This window comes from Tupaia chinensis, unplaced genomic scaffold, assembly GCF_000334495.1.
Source record: "Tupaia chinensis unplaced genomic scaffold, TupChi_1.0 Scaffold000140_1, whole genome shotgun sequence".
NCBI lineage: Eukaryota > Metazoa > Chordata > Mammalia > Scandentia > Tupaiidae > Tupaia > Tupaia belangeri.
The window spans coordinates 6,849,339-6,874,197 of NW_006159610.1; the positions used below are offsets into that span (position 1 = coordinate 6,849,339).

Here is a 24,859-nt window from a genome sequence, read left to right on the forward strand (position 1 = left end):
AGAAAGCGAGAAATCACCCCCCAGGGGGGATGGCCATGCCGCAATCCCTTCTCCTCCATTCTCCTCTCGGGATCTTGGGCACACACGCACACGTGCCCAGCGTGAAGCCGCCGGGTCCGGGACTTGAACTGCCGTCAACTACGTGGGAGTCCAGCGACATAGCCATTACACTAACTGCTGGTCCCTCCCTGGCATGTTTTTAAAGGTGCCAGGCCAGGATTTGAATCACCATTGGCCATACAGGCTCTGGTTCACTTAAGCACTGTTCTACACAATCAGTCCATGTGTGTGTGTATTCTAATTTTTTAAAGAGATGTTTGAGGTTAGCAGATGGCATGGTGGTTAGGGGGACCGGACTCCCACATGGCCAACTGTGGTTTGAGTCCCAGACCTGGCGACTTGCCTTCTTACTGCCTCATCTCCCCTCTCACTCTCTCTCTCTCTGTCTTTCTCTGGTCAAATTAAAAATAAATAAAGTTAAATAAAATAGTTCTTAAGGAATATAACACAATTTGAAAGAGAATTTTTGCTACAGGGCGCATGCACTCGCTGTAGGGACAGGGAGAGACAAGAGACAGAAATCCTGCCCCAGTGGGGATGGCCCCACTGCACTCCTTTCTTCATTCTTCTCTCAAGATTCTGAGCACATGCACATGCACCCAGTGTACTTTCAAGCCTCCATCTAGGTCCAGGACTTGAACCATGGTTGGCCATGTGGGAGTCCAGCAATGTAACCATCATGCCATATGTTGGTCCCCATCTGGAGGTCTTTTGCCCAAGTAGCCTTTATCAAAAATATTTTGAGAATTATTATTGCCTTAAAGAAGCTGTGGACTGCCAGTTTCAAACAAGAGACTTGTTAATCCAAGTGATGACATTTTAACCTAATGAAGTAGAACTACTCAGACAAGATGTGATACTTTAACTTGTCAATCCTTTCACTATTTATTTATTTATTTATTTATTTATTTTAGAGTTTTTTGCTATAGGGCATGTACACTCACCAGACAGACAGAGAGAGAGACAGAGAGACAGAAAGTGAGAAATCACCCCTCATGGGGGATGGCCATGCCACAATCCCTTCTCCTCAATTCTCCTCTCGGGATCTTGGGCACGCACGTGCCACCGGGTCCGGGACGCAAACCACGGTCGACTACATGGGAGTCCAGCGACATAGTCATTATGTTAACTGCTGGTCCCAATCCTTTAATCATTCAGTGAACATTTGAGTTTATCCTATTGTGGAACCCACAGGGTTTCTTTCTTTTCTTTTTTAAACTTTTTCCATAGGGCATGTGTGTTTGCAGGGAAGAGATATATGCAGAGAGATAGGGAGAGAGAAAGGGAGCAGTCACCCCCAGGGTTGCAGTCTCCCTTCTCTTCTCCTCTTGGGATTTTGGGCATACATTTACACTTACGTGGAATGTTTTCCAGCTGCCAGGTCTGGGGCTTAATCCATGCACTTGGTCATGTGGGATTTAGCTGCCTTAACCTCCACACCACCTTCTGGCCCTCATTTGAATTTTTACATTTAAAAAATAATTTTCTTTAAAAACTCAGGTTTATTTTTTTATAAAATCTCATTCAAAACATAATGGCATTGTTTATTTTCATCTCGAAGTTTCTTGAGACTTTGTTTCCCTATAAATAATTATTTCTTACAGTTGTTTGAAATAGCTCTCCTTAGGCAGTTTTTAATTTTTAAAACGTTTATCATCTACATTTCATATTTTACTGATTGTTTTGCCTTTTTCCCAGTTAATTCTTATTGGGGAAAAAATTGCTATATGTTCACATGTAAACGGAGAGCAGGGACCAGCAGTTGGTGTAATGGCTATGTCACTAGACTCCCATGTAGTTGACTGTGGTTTGAGTCCCAGACCTAGTGGCTTAAACTCACGCTGAGTGCATGTGTGTGCGTGCCCAAGACCCCGAGAGGAGAATGGAGGAGAAGGGATGGTGGCGTGGCCATCCCCCCTGCGGGGGTGAGTTCTTGCTTTCTGACTCTCTGTCTCTCTCTGACTTTCTGGTGCGCACACAAGCCCTATTGCAAAAACCTCTCCAAAATAAATAAATGTATAAACAAACAAACCAAGAGCACTTGTGCTTCTATAGTTTCTTCCTTCAAGGAACTTTCCAAGTAGCAGCGGGAGTTATGTGTCTACATTATTGTGTGGTTATGTGTTACAGATTGCTAAAGAGTGATAAGATAGGGACCAGCAGTTAGCGTAATGACTATGTTGCTCGAGTCCCACGTAGTCAACTACAGTTTGAGTCGAGGAACTAGTGGCTTAAACGCATGCTGGACATGTGTGCGTGCGCGTCCAAGATCCCAAGAGGAGAATGGAGGAGAAGGGATTGCGGCGTGGCCATCAACCTCGGGGGTGATTTCTCACTTTCTGTCTCTCTGTCTCTGTCTTTCTGGCAAGTGCACGCACCCTATAGCAAAAACCTCTCCAGAAAAGAAAAAAAAAAAAAAGTGATATGATAACTACTGAAATTGCCTCCTTTTTAATCTGTCTTAGGGCAAAGAAAAAAGTGATTCCTGCACCTAAACCCAAAGTAAAGGTAAGCACTGAATCAAATCTTTAATTAGTCATAATTGGTGAATATGGAAATAAATTTTAAAGATGAAAGGGATATATGATGTTTAGCAAAGTTCGATAATTACTATCTTCTGTGGTGTTTGTTTTCAACTGTAAAACTCATGAAACCTTTGTATTTGGGATAATAGATGATTATATAGTAGTGGAAAATTAGCACAAATGTGGTTTACCTTGTACAGATTAACCTTAATTCTTAGAAATGCAGCATAAAATGTAACAGGTATCCTTTAAAAGCATAGCCCCAATTGTAAATATGTAAGAGAAGTTCCTAAGGCCAAAAACCAAGAAGGAAGCACCAGGGCATCACTCTGTCCCCAAAACTTTGGTTTCTCTTGGAGACATTCGCTAGTTTTTATTCATCATCTTATGGCTTCATCTTATTTTTCTCCTCAGAGCAGAGCACATAGGGTTTTATTGGTCTGGTACAGGTCAGAAATTAGAATGAAACTTAGCTGATGTTGGGCCCCAAAAGGTAACAGCTTTAGGGCCAGCCACTGACGTGGTAGTTTAGGTGGCTGAATCTCACATGGCTGATTGGGCAGTTCAAGTCCCACACCTGGCAACTTGAAAAACATGCCAGGCTTATATGTGTCTACGTGCCCAAAATCTTGATAGGAGAATGGAGAAGGGATTGCAGCGTAGCTATCCCCCTAGGGAGTGATTTCTCACTTTCTCTCTCTCTGTCTCTCAGGCAAGTACATGCAGCCTATAGCAAAATTTAAAAATCAAGAAGAAAAGAAAAAAAGATAACAGCTTTAGGAAAAGGAAAAACTAGGGAAAAAGACCTACCCATCAGCAGAGCGATTAAGAGAATTTCCTGTCTTAGCCTATGTTCTAGAAAGGGAAGAAAGTTCTATCTAAAAATTTCCTGGGTTTAGGAGTTGAATTTACACCACCTTGAGGAAAACCCCAAGTTGAGAGAGTAAGTTAAAGTTCACTGGGTTAGTAATTACCCAGAGCAATTTGGGAAAAATGAATTCTTTCTGGTATAATGTGCCCTCTCCTTGGCCTCAAAGGCACCTGTAAGTCATGTCAAACATGAACTTATAGTCTGAAATATGTACAAAAGACATGGGGGGACAAATTACTCTTGAGAGTTCGTAAAAACAGCAGTCAGCAGAATTAGTTCCCTGAGAATAGCAAGTAATGGATGTATTTTGTTTAGAACATAAAGTAAAATTACTTAAAATGCCTAAATATTTAAAGTCACAAAAGAGGGAATAAAAATATTCTATCAAAATAAAGAAAGTAAATTTTAAAGAAAGCCTCAATAAAACCTTTAGAAGTAAAGACTACTAAGTATTTGAAATTAAATGTTTAATGAATACACTAGGTTTTAGACTTTTCTCCTTATCCTTCAGCTCTTTGAATAGATAAATTCCTTTGCTTGTAAGGTTATGACCAGATCAACATTTGTTACTCTGTGACCTTACCTTTGCTTCTAGATCCTCTTTGAATACAGAGTAATTAGTCCTCTTTTTCTTAGTAACGTACTGTGTCTTCTCATCCAAATAATATTGAGCTAATCTTCCATTAAATCTGTTGAGTTCAGCCTTTATTTCGACATTTGACTTTATTTTTAGTAGGATAATAAACTCTTAGTGCCCTCCATTAAGGGTTAGCTAAATTTTGATAAATCTATTCAAGTATTACTGCCAGAATAATTGGCTAGGAATTTATCCAAATTTGCATAATGAATGGGTTAGGATGATGTGGGTAATTACTGATTTTTTTTGTTCGCTTCTCTGTGATTACATTAGATTTTCTTTACCCAAAATGGAAAAGCTATATTGTTGATTTGTTTTTTCCTACTGCACCCATTCCCTCACAGTCTGCATACCTTTTATAGTTTTAAAGATAATACAAGGAAATGCTTACAGTAGAAAATTCAGATAATATAGAAAGGTAAGGAGAAAAATAGGCATATCAGAAATTTCTCCTTACTCAGAGGGGAAAAAGCTTTTAACTTTTTGGTCCATATCTGCCCTCCCTCTGGATCTCTGTTCCTTACTCCCTTCTAGCTACCCTTTCAATATTCAGTATAAATGGATAACCTGCTTTTTCACCTCAAGTATATGTCCTAAACAATTTTCTCTGTCATTGTAGACCTACACAATATTCTGTTGGGTAGATTTAATGTTATTATTACAAGAATAAAAATTACTAGTAAAAAAGTAACTTAAGCCAGCAGTTTTCTGCTGGTAACACCTCCAATATCTGGTACCTTCTCCCACCCTGACTTACACACTTTTTACAGTGACGGGAATGCTCACTCATGAAAGTGGATGGCATGTTAAAGTAAACACGTACTTCGTCTGCTGTCCCTGATCATCTTAGGCAGATGTGACCTTGATGTAATTATACCGCATCCTTTACGAGCAGTAAGGTTTTCAAGTGGGGGTTTTAGGCTAAAAGCTTAGGAAACAGTGCTGAGGAGGTCAGAGTGTGACAGCATTCTTAACAACTTACTTACTGTAATACCTAGGAGGTGATGGTAAAGACCCTTCCTCTCCATTCTTTCCCCACTATGCTTAAGGTAAGTGCTGTGTTGTGTAAATCAGTACATACGTAAGACTCTGGGTGTGGGCTTATCTGGGTTGGTTTCTTTGCTCATTTTTAAGATACTAATTGAAGAGACTTTGAAATGACTTTTATGTAATAGTTCTTTTCTTCCTCATCTTAGAAATGAAATGAGTCAACTACTTTATATTTCTCTCTAAAAAGAAACAATTGCTTTTTAATTCTTTTGTTCCTTGAATATTTTAAACTACATTCTGATTCTCTTATCTCTTAAGAAAGTTATTTTTTTAAGAAAACAGAAAATATTCTCTTAGGAATTCAGGGTTTTAATTCATAATATCCCATTTCTTAGCATAAAGCTTTGATCGTACTGGACACTTAGTAAGTATACAAGGAGACTTCATAGGGTTCGTAGCAAAATAGAATGGAAGTACAAGCTTATTTTAGTGTGGATGGTTTTTGAAATCTATGTATATTATTTTTCTTCCCTTTTTCTTTTTTTTCTTTTTTGCTATAGGGTATATGTACTCACCAGAGAGACAGACAGACAGAGATAGGGAAAGTGAGAAATAGCCCTCCAGGGGAGATGGCCACACCACAATCCCCTGTCTTTCATTCTCCTCTTGGGATTTTGGGCACACATGCACATACACACACCTGGCATGAGTTTCAAGTCACCAGGCCTGGGACTTGAACCACAGTCAGCCATGTGGGAGTCCAGCTCCTTAGCCACCACCTCACCTGATGGCCCCATGTATATCATTTTTCATCATACACTTTCCATGAAGTTTTTGAGGACCTCCTTGCCTGTTGAATAAACCACAGTGACTTCTACCATACTAAATAAAAAATGTGATTTAAATATACTTGGACTGATCCATTTGCCAGTTTGGTGTACTAGTTTCTCTAGGCACTGGTAGCAGTAAGACAGGCATACAAAATGCAGAAATGCTCAGAAACAGGAAAATGAGGGTCAGCAGCCTAGTAAGCCATACTAGAATAGAGGGGGGAAGTCTTAATTTGAAGGCAGAATTTCTCTAGAGTACAGGAGAATGAGAAGAGAACAATCTCAGAACAGATGGGTTTTGGAATAGGAGCGGAAGCCCTGAAACAGTTGTGGGGAGTCATCTGTAATGTAACTAGTGTACAAATGTCCCATTATTCCATTGACTTCGTTTGGGGCCCTCTTAGTAGAATGACTTATTAAGAATGGCTGCTGTGTACCATATATCAGAAACTATATATTAGATATATCAGATACTATATATCGGATATATCAGATACTATATATTAAATATATCAGATGCTATATATTAGATACGCTATAGCAGATACTTTGTTTCATGAGGAGACTCAGAAGCTCTGTCCTCTCAGAAGTTGTTTTGGTTTTGGTAAGCTCTCAAGATTTCTTGTAGAAAAATAGTTTCAATCATAGAATTTCTTAGCTCTTTGAAATTAACTTGGCAGTTTATTATTAATGATTTTCCTTCTTTCCTGTGTACTGCTGCTTATGCTAGGAGTGTAGTCCAAAAAAGGACCAGAAAACTCCTGCCTCCTTGGTGGCTTCGGTTGGTGGTCCTTCAACGAGCTCCAGCACGTCTGCTGTCGCCTCCACCAGCTCTAGCTCCACACCAGCCCAAGAAACCATCTGCCTCGACGACTCGCTAGATGAAGACCTTTCTTTCCACTCACCTTCACTGGATCTCGTGTCTGAAGCTTTAGCCGTCATCAACAATGGGAACAAGGGCCCTCCAGTTGGCTCAAGGATAAGCATGCCAACTACGAAACCTCGTCCGGGACTGAGAGAAGAAAAATTAGCAAGTATCATGAGTAAGCTACCACTGGCTACTCCCAAAAAACTAGATTCTACTCAGACTGCACATTCGTCAAGTCTTATTGCTGGTCACACAGGGCCAGTACCAAAGAAACCCCAGGATTTAGCTCATACTGGTATCTCTTCAGGCCTTATTGCTGGTTCTTCAATTCAGAACCCGAAAGTTTCCTTAGAACCTTTGCCAGCCAGGCTACTCCAACAAGGACTCCAGAGGTCAAGCCAGATTCATGCTTCTTCCTCTTCACAGACCCACGTCTCCTCTTCCCAAGCCCAACTTGCTGCCTCCTCTCACGCTCTGGGAACATCAGAGGCCCAAGATGCTTCTTCGTTAACACAAGTAACAAAGGTGCACCAGCATTCAGCTGTCCAACAGAACTATGTGTCTCCATTACAAGCAACCATTAGTAAATCACAGACCAACCCAGTGGTGAAACTAAGTAATAATCCCCAACTTTCCTGTTCGTCCCCACTTATTAAGACTTCAGATAAGCCACTTATGTACCGCCTTCCCGTGTCCACTCCCTCACCTGGAAATGGTTCTCAGGGGTCCCACCCCCTGGTCTCTAGGACAGCACCTAGCACCACTACCTCCAGTAACTATTTAGCCAAGGCTATGGTGTCGCAAATCTCCACGCAGGGTTTCAAATCTCCCTTCTCAATGGCTGCATCCCCAAAACTTGCCGCATCTCCCAAACCTGCTACATCTCCCAAACCCTTGCCCTCACCTAAGCCTTCTGCTTCACCCAAGCCCTCTCTGTCAGCTAAGCCTTCAGTATCAACTAAACTTATTTCTAAATCCAACCCAACTCCCAAGCCTACTGTAGTCCCAAGTTCTTCCAGTCCAAATGCACTAGTAGCCCAGAGTAGCCACTCCAGCAGTAACAACCCAGTCCATAAACAGCCCAGTGGAATGAACATCAGCAGACAGTCTCCTACCTTGAATTTATTGCCCTCTAATCGTACTTCAGGCCTTCCGTCTGCAAAAAATCTTCAGGCCCCTTCAAAGCTAACAAATTCATCATCCGCTGGAACTGTTGGGAAGAATAGCTTGAGTGGAATCGCCATGAATGTACCTGCCAGCAGAGGTAGCAACCTTAACTCAAGCGGAGCTAATAGGACTAGTCTATCTGGGGGAACAGGAAGTGGAACACAGGGTGCTACTAAACCGTTGTCTACTCCACATAGACCATCCTCTGCCTCAGGGTCTTCAGTGGTAACAGCCAGTGTGCAGGTATGTATATTCTCTGTGTTCAAGTGATCCAATGGAAGATTGTGTCACCCTCTTGTAAGTCACTCTAATCGCCTTATCATGATATATAGATGGTTTATAACAGGCTTATGATAGTCATGGAATGTTCTTGGTGTTGACCTCACAGTGATGGGCACACTTGTGGATTAGACGTTTTGAGAGTGTGAAGTTTTTATTTTCTAGCAAAGTATTATATATGTTCACTTTAAACATTTTTTAAAGAAATATTTCATTTTAATTTTCATTATTATTATTATTATTTTAATTTAACCAAAGAGAGACAGAGAGAGGGAAAGCCCAGCACCTTGACCACCATGCCACCTGCTGGCCCCTTGGACATTTTTGAAGAACAAGCTAAAGTACATGTTTAAAGCTTCACCTCTTATCGGAGTCCAGAAGGAAGTTTACATACATACACTTTCTCTGCTTTCCTTTCTCCTGCCAACCTTCTTATATTTTTATTTAATAAAATGTATATTCACATTATTTTTTTCTTTAACCATTTATCTTCTCAGTTACTTTTTAATTGCCAGAGGGTGTGTGCACTTGCCAGAGAGAGATAGTTAATGAGAGAAAGAAGGCATCCTTTAGTGGGGTGTGGTTATGCTGCGATACATTCTTTATTTTTTCATCCTGTTAGGATTTCAGGCAAGAATGCACATGGACCTGTCTTGTTTCTTTCTTTTTTTTTTTTTTCCTGTAAGATTTTTGCCATAGGGTGTGTGTGCTCAGAGGAGAGAGACAAGACAGTGAGAGGGAAAGTGAAAAATTACCTGCTAGAGCGAATGGCCATGCCATAATCCCTTCTCCATTCTCCTCTTGGGATTTTGGGCACATGTGTATGGTGTGATTTTCAAACCACTAGGTCCGGGTCTCAAACCACAGTCGGACATGTGGGAGTCTAGCACCTTAACCATCATGGCACCTGTTGGCCCTGCTTATGATGTTTTTAAGCTGCCAACACCAGAATTTGAATTGCAGTTGGCCATGTGGGATCTGATTCCCTTAACCACTAGGTTACAGGGCCAACCCTCAAATAATGTCTTTGTTTTGCATTGATTTTATAGTCATTTATATAGTTCTCTATGTCAAAAATACTGTCATTCCTATTATATCAGAATTTCCCCATTCATAAATTTTAAGTTTAATTTTAAGTTTTTCTCTGGAGTACCTGGAATGCCTCACTCCAGGAATCTTTTCACCTAACATAAATATTAGTTTATCTTAGCTCTTGTATCCCTGATAGTTCCTTCTGTGCTATCACACTTCAGTTGGTACAGACGTCTTGAGCCACTAATCATCCTACTGCAAATTTCATAAATACTATTCCACTGACTCTTGCTTAGTATTTAGGTATCAGAGGGAAGTCTGAGACCATTCTGATTTTTTGGTTTCTATTTAAGTAATGTGTTTTCTCTGCATTAATGGCAGTAAGATTACTTTTCTTCAAATTCAAGTGTACCTAGACGGTGGTTAGGTGTGTCTAATTCTCATTAATTTTGTAGCAAGAACACAGTAATGCCTTTCAGCTCCAGACCCGGCAGTGTTTTTCAGCTCAAGGACATTTTCTTCTCTGATATGTCTGATTATCCTTTCCATCCATTTATCCTAGGTTGTGTTTTATTTATTTAATTTTTTTAATTTGCCAGAGGGTACATGTGTTTGCCAAAGAGAGACACAGAGAGAGAGAGAGTTAAAAAGCACCCCCCTGGGGCATGGTCACCCAGTAATCATTTCTCCCTCGTTTTCGGATGTTGGGCACCTACACACATGCACCTGGTTTTTTCAGGCCGAGGTTTGAGATTTGAATGGCTCAGTCAGCCACGTGAGATCCTGCTGAGTTGCCTTCTGGGCAGCACTGCACCACCCTCTCCCAGGCTTTTTAAGAACTCTTTCATTATTCCTGTGTTTTATTTCTGTGTCTATACTTCTGTCTTTTACTGTTTTCATCTCTCTGCTACGTCATCATACTGTCACTTTCTCATATTTGTCCTCATATTAAACAGTTTGTTTTCTTTAACATCCTTCTTTTTTTTTTCTGAAGGTAACACATACTTACAGTCGGTAAATTTAGAAAAATAAAAATAGAAAATAAAAATAAAAATCACCTGTCATCCAACACTGTTTGAATTTTATAGGTACTTCATTAGACTCTTTTCAAGAAAGTATGTTTTGGGACCAGCAGTTAGCATAATGGCTATGTCGCTGGACTCCCATGTAGTCGACCACAGTTCGAGTCCCAGACCTGGCGGCTTAAACTCATGCTGGGCACGTGTGCATGTTTGCCCAAGATTCCTAGAGGAGACTGGAGAAGGGATTGTGGCATGGCCATCCCCCTGGAGGGGGGGGTGATTTCTCGCTTACTGTCTCTCTGTATCTCTCTGTCTTTCTGGTGAGCACACCTGCCTTATAGCAAAAAAAAAAAAAAACCCAAAAAAAAAAAGAGAAAAGTATGTTTTATTATTAATAACATTCTGTTTTATAACAGCTTTTTAAAAAAATTCACAATATGGGGGGTAAGCAGGTGGGTTAAGGCGCTGGACTCCTATGTGGCCAACTGCAGTTCAAGTCCTGGACCTGGCGGCTTGCGTTTTTACTTTCCCTTTCTCCTTCTCTCTCTGTGGTGAATTTTAAATAACAATAATAAATAAATTCTTTAAAAAAATATATACCATTTTGGGGCCAGAAGATGCCCTGGTGGACTAACATGGCCGACTGTGGTTCAAGTCCTGGACCTGGCAACTTGCTTTCTTACTTTTCCTCTCTTTCTGGTGAACATGTGTGCCCTATAGCAAATTTAAAATAATAATAATAAGTAAAATTAAATAATAATTATTTTTAAGGCACCATTTTGTGATAGAAAGTTCTTAGATTCTTAAATATTATTTGAAAATATGGCTTATTAATTTATGGAATTCTTTTGTCCAAGGAAGTGCTGTAATTTTGCATTGCCTCCTATTTATGTGGAAAAGGAAAATCTAATAAAAGGATTTTCCCCTTGCCGTTTTTAGAAGTCTCCTGTGATTGGAGTCAGCACGTGGCATGGTGGCTAAGGGTGCTGGACTCCCACATGGCCAACAGTGGTTTGAGTCCTGGACCTGGCAGCTTGCTTTCTTGCTTTCCCTCTCTCTCATTCTGTCCCTCTCTGGTCAAATTAAAATAAATAAATAAAGGAAGGAAGGAAGGAAGAAAGAAGGAGAAGTAAAATAATTTATAAAAACTAAATAAAAAAGAAGTCATGCACAGTTCAATACAGTTTAAGGGTTGGCATTCAATATGTATTTAATGCCCAAATCATCATTTTGCTGCAGAAGTAGGCTCTGGGATGACTTGATTCTTAAATTCTAATGTAAAACAATTCAGTTAACTGGTACTTGGTTAATTGGAATCTAGTGTTGGGACTAGCAGATGATGTAATGGTTACATTGCTGGATTCCCACATGGCCAGCCATGGTTCGAGTCCTGGACTCAGCAGCTTGAAACTCAACCCGTCACCTGTGCATGCATGCCTCTCAGGAGAAGAGAGTGAAGAAGGGATTTAAGTTCTATCTATATAATTTGACTTCAGTTGGAAATAAGAAGTGTCAAAGAGCACATTAACATTGATATTAAGAATTATATGTGAAGTGATAGGTGAGATCTGGGAATTAGCCCATATTACTGTTTTTTATTATATTTATTAAAAAGTTGACTTTTAAAAAATTAATCTTTAATTTGATCAAAGAAACACATGGAACACAGAAATGGCAGTTTCCTATTCCTCTATAGGGACAACTATTCGTAACTCTCTTTTTTCTTGTTTGTATTTTAAAATAAGAATAATGAATGGAAAACTTAATTTTTATCAATTTTAGTATTAACTTTTGACTTTTTACTATGATATAGGCTTTAGCTCTTTAATAACTACCCTATTCTCCTGTAAGAGTACTACAATTAGTTCTTGGTTAAAACTCATAATTATATAAATATTGTCTTTGAGATAAATGTCATAAACTGGTTTTATTTTCCTATTACAAAATTGTAGATGTTTTCCTGGAGTTAAAAATTGCTTCCTGCCCCAACACTTGCTTTGTTTTCTTTGAACTTAAGGTGAAATCTTTCTTCCTCATTTTTTTATCTCCACAATCTATCCATTCTTTTTTATTCCCAAAGAATTCCTGAGTTTGAACTCATCTCAAAACACCCATATATACTGTGTAACAAATAAGTAGTCAGCAAAGAAGCCACATGGCAAAATTTGTGTTTCTGAAAATAATTACTCCTTCTGGTTTCTTTCTCACCCAAATGGTTCTATAATTTTGAGACCCAAGTGTTCCCACCTTTATATCTGATCTGTTTTTATCCATCATTGTGGTTTAACTGAAGAAAAAGCCAGTAATTAAAAAGGTTATTCTCCTCTCTGTTAAACCCAAGGTTATCTTTGTTTTAGTATCTCATCCGAGTCTTACCCGCTCCCTTGAAGCCCGAGATCCTTTCCATAGAGCACGTGAACACTGAACGCAGGTCTCCCATCTGTGCCTGCAACGCAGTCACCCACCTCCTGTCCAGGAGACATCTGCAGCTCGTCTGCTCATTTGCAGAGTGAAAGTTACCAGTCCTTTACCACAGGACAAAAGTTAAACTCTATCTGGGTTTAGGTTACTAGCTCGATCTGCTTTCTTAATAACTTTAAACTCGGCTTTCTTCTCTCATGCCCTTCAGCTTACTGATTTTCTGGGAATTCTGTCTTTGTCACTATAGTTCCCAACATTCTTCATTAAGCAAATGTTTACTGAGCAGTTGCTGTGTGCCAGGCGCTCTTCTAGGTGCTGGGGAAAGAGGTGTGAGCGGCACGCGCTCAGTGTCCTGCTCTCATGGAACATATACCTACGTAGGGAGAGAAGCAGGAGTTGTTAAAATGTGCAAAGCGCTGTAAAACAACTAAACTGGGTAGTATAATAAAGCACGATTACTGCGAATGTAGCAAGGGAGTCACCGAAGTCCCTTTGAGGAGATAGCATTTGAGCTGAGACTCGAGCAGGGGCCAGCCGTGTGGAGGTAAGAGGAGAGAAACAGTCTAGGCTAGAGGAAACTGGATGGGGACGCTGAGGTGGGAAAGAGAAGTGAGGTCTGCATGGCTAGACTGGGGAGAGATGAGTAGGTGACGAGATCGTGTCACAGAGGACCTCATGACTGTGGTGAGGGTTTAGGACTTGATCCTGTGCACAGTGGGAAGCCATGGAGGGTTTTGGGCTGGGAAAGAGGATTATAGGCGCCGTGAGAAACGGAGGACAGATGCCCTCCCCAGAACACAACCCGTGCTTTCAAAAGAGACGTAAGGCCCAGTGTGAGAAAGCCAGGTTTCCCTCACATTTCCCTTGGGAATAAGAGTTAGCGGTCGCGGGAAGTGTTTATTTTTTATTATGAGGCATTATTCTGAGCCGTGCCCACTTTGTATTGACAGCTTCTCCTGTTTGCTTCCAAATGATACCAACACTGGAATGCCCTGTATCTTAAAGGCGTCCTCCTTGTAGGACAGAGCAATGAGTAAATGCCTGTGTAACTTTTTTTTTTTTTTTTGAGAGGTTTTGGTATAGGGCACGTGTGCTCGCCAGAAAGAAAGAGAGACAGTGAGACAGAAAGTGAGAAATGACCCCCCAGGGGGGATGGCCACGTCGCAGTCCCTTCTCCATGCTCCTTTCGGAATCCTGGGCATGCACACGCAGCACACACACGCGCCTGGCGTGACTTTAAGCCACGGGTCCGAGACTCAAACCACGGTTGACTACGTGGGAGTCCAGCAACGTAGCCATTAGGCCAATTGCTGGTCCCAATGCCTGTAACATTTACATTCCCTATGTCTCAGCCTAGATTTATAAGTAAAGTGGATATGGCAGTGAAATGTTAGGGCATGGTATCTTTTTTTTTTTTAATTGCTAATACTCAAGTTATTTAACTTTGGAATGTCCTCTAATTTACATATTCCATCTATTTTAGTGCATCATTTAGACTTCTTCAGAAAAGGCTGTCTTTACTAGCAGTATTGAATGTTCCTCACTCCAAAGACTACAAAAGAGAGGCTGGCAGGTGGCCTGGTGGTTGAGGCGTTGAATTCCCACATGGCCGACCACGGTTCAAATCCAGGACCTGGCGGCTTACTTTCCCAGTCTCCCTTTCTGTCTGTCTCTTTCTGGTCAAAATTGAAGAATAATGATAGTAAATAAAACTGAAAGTAAATAAATCTTTAAAGAAGAAGACTACAAAAGAATTATGATTAAAAAGAAGAAACAAGGGACCAGCAGTTAGTGTAATGGCTATGTTGCAGGACTCCCACGTAGTCAACCGTGATTCGCGGCCCGGACCCAGTGGCTTAAAACTCATGCCGGGCGCGTGTGCATGTGTGCCCAAGATCCCAAGAGGAGAATGGAGGAGAAGGGATTGCAGCATGGCCATCCCCCCTGGGGGTGATTTCTCGCTTTCTGTCTCTATGTCTCTCTCTGTCTGGCGAGCACACGAGCCCTATAGCAAAAACCTCTTTAAAAAAAAAAAAAAAAGGAGAAAAAAAAAAGAAACAAACTCTTGTTCATTTTTAACTTGATGCAAGATCTTTCTTACCCTAGTTGCTTGCAGACAGTATTATATGTAGCTTGGTAAAAGTTTTTCTGAATGTACCTGCTTTGGTTGCCACATGCTTGGCATAGTAGAGGACGAAGCTGGCAAATCCAAGGTGATGCAGATCTGAAATTCAGTCTAAGACTAAGTTTCAGTGAAGAAAAAAAAGAAAGAAAAGAAAAAGAATAGGTTTGTTGGCTATGAGCTCATCTTGTTCGTTTTACGATGCTTGAAAAGTAAGGCTTCAAGCCCGAGTAGCTGGCTGGAATGAGATTCTGGCTAGCAGTTACACATGGTGGGGACTGGTTGCAGGTGACTCTAATTTGGACATGTCCGGGTGGTAACAATTAGATATCCAAGTGGAACCTTTCCGTAAACTCGGATGTGCAGGACCGAACTGAGATGAGTGGTCAGAACTGTGAGTAGAATTGCAGAGAGCAGGCGGTGAGCGGAGGGTGCAGTGGAGAGCTTGTGGGAGGACCCGCGTGGAGGCTCCTGAGGGTGCTCTTCCTTTCCTAGTTCATCAGAAATACATGTAAGTGCCATAAAAGCATGGGAAAACGGCCTCATTCTTTTCATATGTTAACTAAGAAACAGCCCTTTATTAATGAGTAATTCTTACTGTATAGAAAACACAAAAAGTAAAACTGACCATAGCTAACACTTATTATTGACTAACAAAAAAGTTCAAATAATTCCATTTTTCTGATCAAATTTAGGACAATAAAATTTTTAATTACAGAAATTTGGATACATTTAATAAATAAAGCAACAAAATATAATAAAGTAACAGAAGAAAATTCACAGTAGCAGAAAGTATAATAGGTAATGTCTTATACTAAGAAAAGTTGATTGCATCGAATCTTTGTTGACAAGTACACATAGAAAAAAATCAAAATAGGAAAAAAATTATTTAACTGCTGTATAGAAGACTTTGCCATAGAATTAAGTTAGCTCAAAAGGGCCAGAAGGTGGTAGTGGTTAAGGTATTAGATCCCACATGGCTGACCATGTTCGAGTCCTAGACCCAACAGCTTGAACAACTCACCAGGCATATGTGTGCCTATGTGTTCAAAATGTGAGAAGAGAATGTCGGAGAAGGGGGTTGCAGTATGACCATCCCTCCTGGGGGTGATTTCTCACTTTCCCCCTCTTTCTGGTCTCTCTCCAGAAAACATGCAGGACCTATGGAAAAAAAAAAAAAAGTTAGCTAAAGAAGTATGTTTGAGTAATTTCCCTGTGAGGCTCATCAAAGCTAGCATGTGTTTTTATTCATAAACACAGTATCAAAGCCAGGGGGAGGAGACAGGCTAGGCGGGTAGGGATGGGAAGATACTCTCTAATTTGCCTTTTACCTGAGGGAGTTGAATCTCAGCACAACAGTGGTATGACCAGCTTTCCAGGGTGAGGGAGAGATTAGAGAACGTGGGAAATGGAGGCTCTGGTACACTTAAGTTCCATAATAAAAGGAATACAAGTTAGATTGTTGCTAGGAGTTGGGAAAGAGCCAGGAATAACAGCGTGTGTGTAAAAAGAAATTAGAGCTCTCTGTATCTAGAGGACAGTCAAAACATGGAGAAGGTGCAATACTAAATATCTGTACAAAAGAGTTCTACAGCTGGGGCCAGCAGGTAGTGTGATGGTTAAGGCCCTGGACTCCCACATGGTTAACCATGGTTCGAGTCCCAGACCTGGCAGCTTGCTTTATCTCTCTCTCATCAAACTGAATAATGATAAATATAATTAAATCATTCTAAAAAAAATAAATGGGGTTCTTGAATATGTCACATGACTTGTTTTGGAGAAGGACAGACAAGGCTAATGATGAGGAAGAATGTCAGGCGTGACTTCATCTCTCAAGTGGTCTGATGATGATAAAGGGTGTGTAGAGAGGCCAAAAGAGCAGCGGTCTGGAACGGCACCTACAGGGATTGTGCCAGACAGATATAAAATTATTGCACATTTCCAGAGAACCAGTTGAAATTGCATGGTATTATTATTTTTTAGAGAGATTTTTGCTATAGGTGTATGCACTAGCCAGAGAGACAGGAAGCAAGAAATCACCCACCCCGACCCCTGGGGGGAATGGCCATGCCACAATCCCCTCTCTTCCTTTATCCTCTTGTGATTTGGGCACGTACACACATGCACCCAGTGTGAGTTTTCTAAGCTGCCAAGTCCAGGTTCAAACTGACTTGAACCTCGGTTGACTACTTGGGAGTCTAGCAACGTAACCATCATGTCATCTGGTGGTCCCAAAATTGCATGGGATTATTTAGCTAGTGGATAAATGGAAATCTAAAGTTAGGCATTAGAAGTTTAAGAAAGAAAATGAGGGGCCAGGAGGTGGCATGGTAGTTAAGGCACTCGATTCCCACATCGCCAACCATGGGTCAAACCCTGGACCCGGTGGCTTAAAAATCACACAGGGCGCATGTGCAAGCTCAAAATCCTGAGAGGAGGATGGAACAGGAGGGGATTGCGGCATGGCCATCCTCCTGGGGTGTGATTTCTCACTTCCTCTCTTTCCTCTGTACAGTGCACTCATGTGCCCTATGACAAAAACCTTTAAAAAAAAAAAAGCGAGTGGATGTTAACACAGTTAGCATTAAAATAAGTTAAGAAGGAGACTAACGTGATGAAAAGCTAAGTATATGAATATTCTGAAATACAATTTTACAATTTTAAGTTTCAAACTGATGTTGATAACTCTTTGAAGTAGATTTTTCACCTCAGTCTTAATTTCTCTCTCACCGAGTTTCTGTTAGAGCAGGTAAAAGACACAGTCTTGCGTCCATGGGATAGTAAATAAGATGATTCAGATTAGGTGAATACTTCTTTCTGTATTTTGACCCCTGATTTCTGCACAGTCCACAGCAGGAGCATCATTATTGGCTAATGCCTCACCTCTGACTCTCATGACATCACCTTTGTCTGTAACAAATCAAAATGTGACTCCTTTTGGGATGCTGGGTGGCCTTGTTCCAGTGACCATGCCCTTCCAGTTTCCCTTGGAGCTACTTGGCTTTGGAACGGACACAGCTGGAGTGACAACCACCTCGGGATCTACCTCAGCCTCCTTCCGCCATAGCCTAACTCAGAGTAAGTGGGCTCTTTTGTTTACTTGGCTGTCTAGTTTGGAAGAGCAGGAAACCTCACGAGTGTATTCTAATTAGGAGTAGTCTAGCTGAAGTTAATGAAGAGGACCCATTATTTTCCTTAAAGAAATGCAATTTCTTTCATCTGTCTAACTCTGGAATTGTATTTATAGCTTAAAAATGAACAAATGAGCCATCCAGACCACATCAGTGTTTCCGTCTTAATGAAATTTATAAGTGGGAATCAAAGGTGTTGGGTTATTTGCATACACAGCTACATTCATATAGATAACTTTTTAAAGGAATGTGTGCTAGTTCTGAATGCCTCTGAAGTCAGGAGTATGCTTGCATTAGATAAGTCGAACTATTTTCATTTTTGGTGTAAGAGGCTCACAACCTGGTTTTTAAAAGGTCACTGACAGGCCTGTTTTCCTCACAGATATTATAAAGGGTTTACAGCCAGGAGCTCAGCATGCAGCATCACTTTCCCACTCACCTCTGCCTACACATTTACAGCAAACGTTTAACGGTAAGAAAGCCCTCCTTTCCCCATCTCTTTATTATTTGTGTCAGTTTATAAATAAAAATTATACTCTTGTTCTGAAAATAATGGAATGACAAAGGTAAGGACAACAAATTTTTATGTGACCACGTCCTCGTTGTAAATAAGACCTTTTTTTTTTAAGAGGTTTTTGCTATAGGGCACATGTGCTCGCCAGAAAGACACAGAGAGACAGACAGAAAGCGAGAAATCACCCCCCAGGGGGGATAGCCATGCCGCAATCCCTTCTCCATTCTCCTCTCGGCATCTTGGGCACACACGCACATGCGCCCGGTGTGAGTTTAAGCCACCGGGTCCGGGACTCGAATCGCGGTGGACTATGTGGAAGTCCAGTGACATAGCCATTACGCCAACGGCTGGTCCCAACATTTTGTTACATATGAAAAGAGCCTTTTTGAAGTTGTTTATTTTGGGAAATGATAGTTAAGATCAGGAAGATAGTTGACCTGAGATGTGTGTAGTAATTCAAGTTTGCATTGATTGGAAGCTTACAACTGTTAGATAGCTTTGGGACTGCTAACGACGGCCTTGTGTGGTAGACGGCAGTCCCTGTTTTACTGATCAGGAAGCTGAATCAGAGAGCTAAGCAGCTTGCCCAAGATGATCTATTGTTAAGTGTTGGATCTCGGATACACATCCAGGAAGTCTGACTCCGTAATCTGTGTTCTTAACCACTATATTTCTTTCAACTCAGTAATGATAAATTAATACCCAAACTTTACATCATGTACTTGCTGCCCAACCAGACCACTCTGAGTCGGCATTAGATTGTGGGCACTATACTTAACGCATTGGCCTCCAGATTCTAAGTCTCACTAGCCCTTGACCTCATAGACTGCTTATAGCATTCTGAAGGCCCCTTTCAGGCTCTTCTGAGGAAAAGAGCTGCTTAACAGCCCTCTCAAGTTTGAAAGCTGACTGCGCCTTACCGTTCTCTTTGGCCATTGCATTAGAAGTAACCCTCCAGTGCAGCTGTGGTGACACAGTGGTAGTGCAGTGCTCTGCGATGCTGGACGCTGTCTGGAAGACGGAGATTTGGTTCCTGAGTTGACCATACATGCCAGGCGTGCACATGCCATGATCCTGACAAGCTAGGAAGGATTGGGTCATGCGACTGTTGAGGGAGCTTCTCTCTCTCTCTCATGAATATAAAATATACAAATAAGCCCACCCAATAATAATCATCTTTGAACCAGTTTACCAGGGACCACCCTGTAAAGCTAAGAGCTGTATAGCACTCTTGAGGCAACAGGCTGTTACTAATCCTCTGAAAGACCTGAGTGACAAGCTTCCCCAGACTGACCTTTGCGAGACCGAACAGGAAACCACAGCGTGTGGCTGGCAGGTACCACAGTGGTGACGGTGCTTGACTCGGGCATGGCCATCCGTGGTTTACGTTCCGGACCTGGCAGCTTGCTTTCTTACTCTCCCTCTCTCTGTCAAATTGAATAATAGTAAATAAAAATTTTAAAATAATTTTAAAAATAAAACACAGTTGCACAAAGTGGGTAACACAAAATAGGTACAAGTATCAACAAACTTATTATTTTTTAATTTGACCAGGTAGAGACACAGAGAAAAAAGGGAAAGTGAGAAAGCAAGCCACCAGGTCCAGTACTCAAACCGTGGTCAGCCATGTGGGAATACAGCACCTTTAACCACCACGCCACCTGCTGGCCCCACTTTGATTAGGTTTTAACTGTTTACAGGGGATTGCTCTGTGACTAAAGCAATTCCTCCCTGGGTATTAACAACTGTGTGGTAGAAAGACCATGTTCTCAAAGGGCAGAGTGGAATTAGTGACCACTTGCAAGGAGTTTAACAACCAGAATTCTTCTGACTCAGTAAGACCCGAGTGCAATAACTAAAGACAAAGCTTTGGGTAACAGTCTTGATCGACATTTCAGTAAGAGTCTTCCCCTTTTCTCTGCCCAGAGGTTAAGGTCTTCCTTTCTCTTTCTTTGTTAAACCATTAGAGCAATGTTTCATTGACTTTAGGACCCAAAAAATGTGTTTTACCTAGTTGTGCCTTGCCTCCTGGTATTGTAAATGGACGCAATAATAGTAACTGTGGACACTGTGAAGTGCATATTCTTACAGGAAGCCCACCAGGGGCTTTCTCAGTGTTGAGCTGATGATATTTTGTGAATGTATGCTCTATGGAGAAACCCTTAGTTGTACCTGCTAATGCTGTCTGTCAGTTGGAAAATAAAATAAATTTTGAATGTCCCAAAAAATAGAACCCTAATATTCCAGCTCTTTCATAAATTATCTTATTGTGTAGGCAGCAGTCCTGTTCCAGAGCAAGACAGGAAATACAACTGTCAACATTTTCCAAATAATTAAAATTTAGGAGTTTACATTTTTTCATTTAAAAACATTTTGAAGTATAAGACACTAAATTTGAGAATCAGGCTTGGATTTTTGACTTCTAGAACAACCAATTTGAGCAAACTGCCTTTGAAAAAATATATTTATTTAATTTTATTTATTAATTATTTTTTAACTTGACAGGAACCAAAAGGGAAAGTGAGAAAGCAAGCCTTCAAGCCCCTGAGCAAGCTTCTTGTTGGATAGTCAAGTGAGAAATCACCCCCCAGGGGGGATTGCCATGACACAATCCCTTCTCCTCCATTCTCTTCTCAGGATCTTGGGCACTCATGCACACATGCCTGACATGAGTTTTAAGTCACTGGGTCTGGGACTCAAACCGCAGTCAACTATTGGGAGTACAGTGACATAACCATTACACTGTGGCTGGCCCCAACACCAGTTATCGATTGTCTGCTTATACAACTTTTGAAATTATCTTGTTTCATTGAGACATCTTTTTTCAATAAAGGCAGGTTTTCTTCCTTCCTTCCTTCTTTCTTTCTTTTCCTTTCTTTTTAGTTTATTTCTTCATGAGAAAGAAAGACAAATACCCTTGGGACCAGCAGTTAACGTAATGGCTATGTCGCTAGACTCCCATGTAGTCGATTGCTGTTCGAGTCCCAGACCTGGTGGCTTAAAACTCACACCAGGCGCATGTGCGTGCATGCCCAAGATCCCGAGAGGAGAATGAAGGAGAAGGGATTGCGGCTTGGCCATCCCCCCGGGGGGTGATTTCTTGCTTTCTGTCTCTCTGTCTCTGTGTCTCTCTCTGTCTGTCTGGCGAGCGCACGTGCCCTATAGCAAAAACCTCTCCAAAAATAAATAAAGAAAGACAAATACCCTTCACAGGGTCTCCCAGTGCTCTCTTCCCCCAGCCTTCCTAGCCAGGATCCTAGGTGTGCATGCACACGCACCTCCGACCTATTCAAGTCTGCCTGGGAACCAGACCTCCATGTCCTTGTGGTGCTGCAGCGTGGAACAGCACAGTGCTGCGCCATCATGGCTGGGCCCCGGTAGCAGCAGTTTCCGTGTTTTGTTTATATTTCACCAGAGTGATACATGTGTCACATGAGTAGATCTGGAAATGTGGCTCTTGTGGTCTCTTTCTATAGTGTAATAATTAGTTCCTTTTTATCTCTGTATTTCTTTCATGTCTCTTTGCTCAAAGTCAAGGTTACCCTCCCTGTCTTTTTGAAAATTCCATGGCCTTGTTTGTCCTGGGGCTTCATTTTCCTTGCAAAGGCAATGACCTGTTAGAGACTCTCTAGATTCTGCTGGCTCTCCAGTTGATCGGGTCCTGCTCTGGCTCAGGTACCCCTTTGTTCTCACCTCTCCCAGTTTTTTAAAAAATTTAATTTAATTAATTAATTTGTTTGTTTACTTTTTATTTGACCAGAGAGGGACAGAGCAAGAGAGAGAGAGAAAGTGAGAAAGCAAGCCACCAGGTCCAGGACTCAAACTGCAGCTGGCCATGCGGGAGTCCAACATCTTTAACCACCACACCACCTGTCTGCTCCCACCCCTAGTTTTTGTAGGTAATTAGCTGAGGTTTAAATGGGTTCATCAGCATTTCCCTGTAAGTTAAAAGGCAGTGTGTGAGAATAGAAACCATTGTTCCAGCTCTCAGTAGCAGACTCTCCTGTCACTTACAGCTAGGTTAGGACCAAAACAAGGACTCAGCTGGGTTTTTTCACTACAGTGTGCTGCATTCATTTACATAAACAGTTGGGAATTAATTATCGTATGCTATATCATGGCAATTTAATTTCACTTATAAGAAAATGTTGTGGACTGACCTTGTAGTCTAAGATAACTGAAGATGTGGTAGGTCTCTCAAAGATGGGAACTGTATTTTCTGGTTGCTGTAATGCTCACAGTATTTGACACAGTTAACTGAGACGTGAATGATAAATCCTTGTTAAAATATTAGGCTGATCAGAAAATCGTGATGTATTTTTCTATGTTTTTATGCAAAAACGCCTAGAAGTCATGACTGTCCCAACGACCCAATAGTATTTGTAGGACACTGGAAACCAACCAAGCTGCAGCCGTTTGAGATTAGGAGGACCTCTGCTGTTGGTTTTTATCTCGCTAATACGTGATCTTCCTCTGCAATGCTATACAGCCTGTGAAATATGAAAGGTTGTCTTTTACAGCTGTCATTCACATAAAAATTCATTGTTCTTTCTACTTTGTTTTACTTTGCTTTTTATAATATGACAACACATACCAATGTAACATCTTTTTTTCCAGATGGAGGCCAAAGTAAAGGGGACACTAAGTTACCGCGGAAATCTCAGTGACTTCCCAGCAAGCAAAGGAGACGAACTGTTTAGTTGGCTGATGGAATCTACCTGATGGGAAAGTACTTGTGTGGTCATAGGGCTGCTGTTTCTGTCGATGTTTACATTCTCTCGTCCCAAGCACTGTGGTGAGGAGGAAAAAGACAAGAAAACATTACTTGAGCAAAGTCAGGTGCAGGAGGAAGAAATACTTTTGTGCAAAGTTAGTGACCTTTGGTCTCTTGTAAAGAAAGACAAAGTTACCATGTTAACTGACTTGAAAGAGGCTCAGTTGTCAAACCCACAGAAGTACAAATTTGATTTTTCCCCGGGGAGGAGGAAGGAGGTTGAGAGGATTTGGGTAAACTCCATCCATCCTGGGGGTTGGATCTGAACACTTGTAGACATAATTGCGTAATAAAAGGCAGTATACCTAGAAGTGGGCCAGTTTGTCAGGAGTAAGGTCATGTCTGTGTGAGTAGACTATGTAGCAAGTTTGGCACACAAAAAAGTTGAATGACCCCACATCTGATACAGATGGTAGCTGAAGAGATACTGTACCCTCAAAAATCCTGAGCAAACTTGAATCTTCTCCAGTGTGTGTAAACTCCCATGTAAATCAGTGGACTCAAGACACTTCAAGAACGTTATTTTAGCACAGTGGTATATATTATGAAATCATCTAGATTTTTATAAGTCAGGAAATCGAGCCTGTTGCTCTTAACAGATGAAACCTAAATATCCCCTTTTTGTAAAAGGGTCCGTTTCATCTTCCATTTCAGAAGCAGGTCCTTAACTCTCTTCCTCAGATGGTTTGTACATCTGGTATTGACTGGTCAGCTGTTTCCATTCTTGATGTTAAAATGTGACGGTGTTCACAGTTTTCTCTGGAGAAACAGGGATCTTTGACGCAGGGCTGCTGCTCTGTTGCTCTCGACCCTCGCAGGCCTGCCAGTACGGAGTGTAACTCTCCCCACGTCCCCTCCTCTCGCATCTCCTTTTGTTCCTTTTGCTAACGGAGCTTCAGGTTAGCTCTTCATATCAACAGGACCTATCTGTGTTTATTGGTCATTCAGATGGCATATATCTGTCTAACTTTTGAATTTTTAAGAAGGTATTTTAAAGGGAGGAGTTGAACTAGGCTCATTATGTGTACAAGTGATTATCTTTCATAGCAATCACAGTGTATTTTTACCCTCTATATCCAGTGTAATGGAATTATCCGGAGCATTTGGGATCTTAAAAGCTTTACTAGTATTTACTCAGAGAATTGATACATGAGTAAACCTCAGAAAACAAGATTCCTTAGCTATTATAGCTGCTTATGCAAATAGCATATTCAAGAAAGGATGTTAAGGGAAAATGTTTTCGTTTTCTTTGAATACATTTTCTTTGAATTTTTTTCATCATTATTCTAATGTCTTTTGTATTTTAAGTTCTGAATATTTTCATCCTTTACCCAAGTTTAGCCACTAAATGGTATAAGCTTGGTTCATTTATAGTGATAGACCTATAAAACAGCATTAAAGGGGCTGGCAGGTAGCGTGGTGGTGAAAGGTGTTGGGTTCCCACATGGCCAGCTGCAGTTCAAGTCCCAGACATGGCAGCTTGCTTTCTCTCTCTCTGTGTGTCTCTGGTCAAATTAAAAAATATTAGTAATAATAATAACAAATGGAATTAAATAAATATTTTTTAAAAAGAAAAACAGCATTAGAGTGGAAGTAGCGAGATGTTTTCATTACAC

The 24,859-nt window shown here is 41.0% G+C and overlaps 1 protein-coding gene across 1 annotated transcript in view; it reads left to right on the forward strand.

Annotated features, from left to right (window-relative positions):
• UBN2 (ubinuclein 2) overlaps positions 1–24,733 on the forward strand; it is a 77,437-nt gene extending 52,704 nt beyond the window's left edge. Inside the window, exons 13-18 of the mRNA XM_006145092.3 lie at positions 2,526–2,568; positions 5,092–5,142; positions 6,644–8,191; positions 17,671–17,902; positions 18,338–18,427; positions 23,087–24,733. Of these exons, the coding sequence (XP_006145154.1) occupies positions 2,526–2,568; positions 5,092–5,142; positions 6,644–8,191; positions 17,671–17,902; positions 18,338–18,427; positions 23,087–23,136 (2,014 nt within the window). The 3' untranslated portion in view covers positions 23,137–24,733. The remainder of the gene's footprint in view (positions 1–2,525; positions 2,569–5,091; positions 5,143–6,643; positions 8,192–17,670; positions 17,903–18,337; positions 18,428–23,086) is intronic.
• The last annotated feature ends 126 nt before the right edge of the window (positions 24,734–24,859 follow it).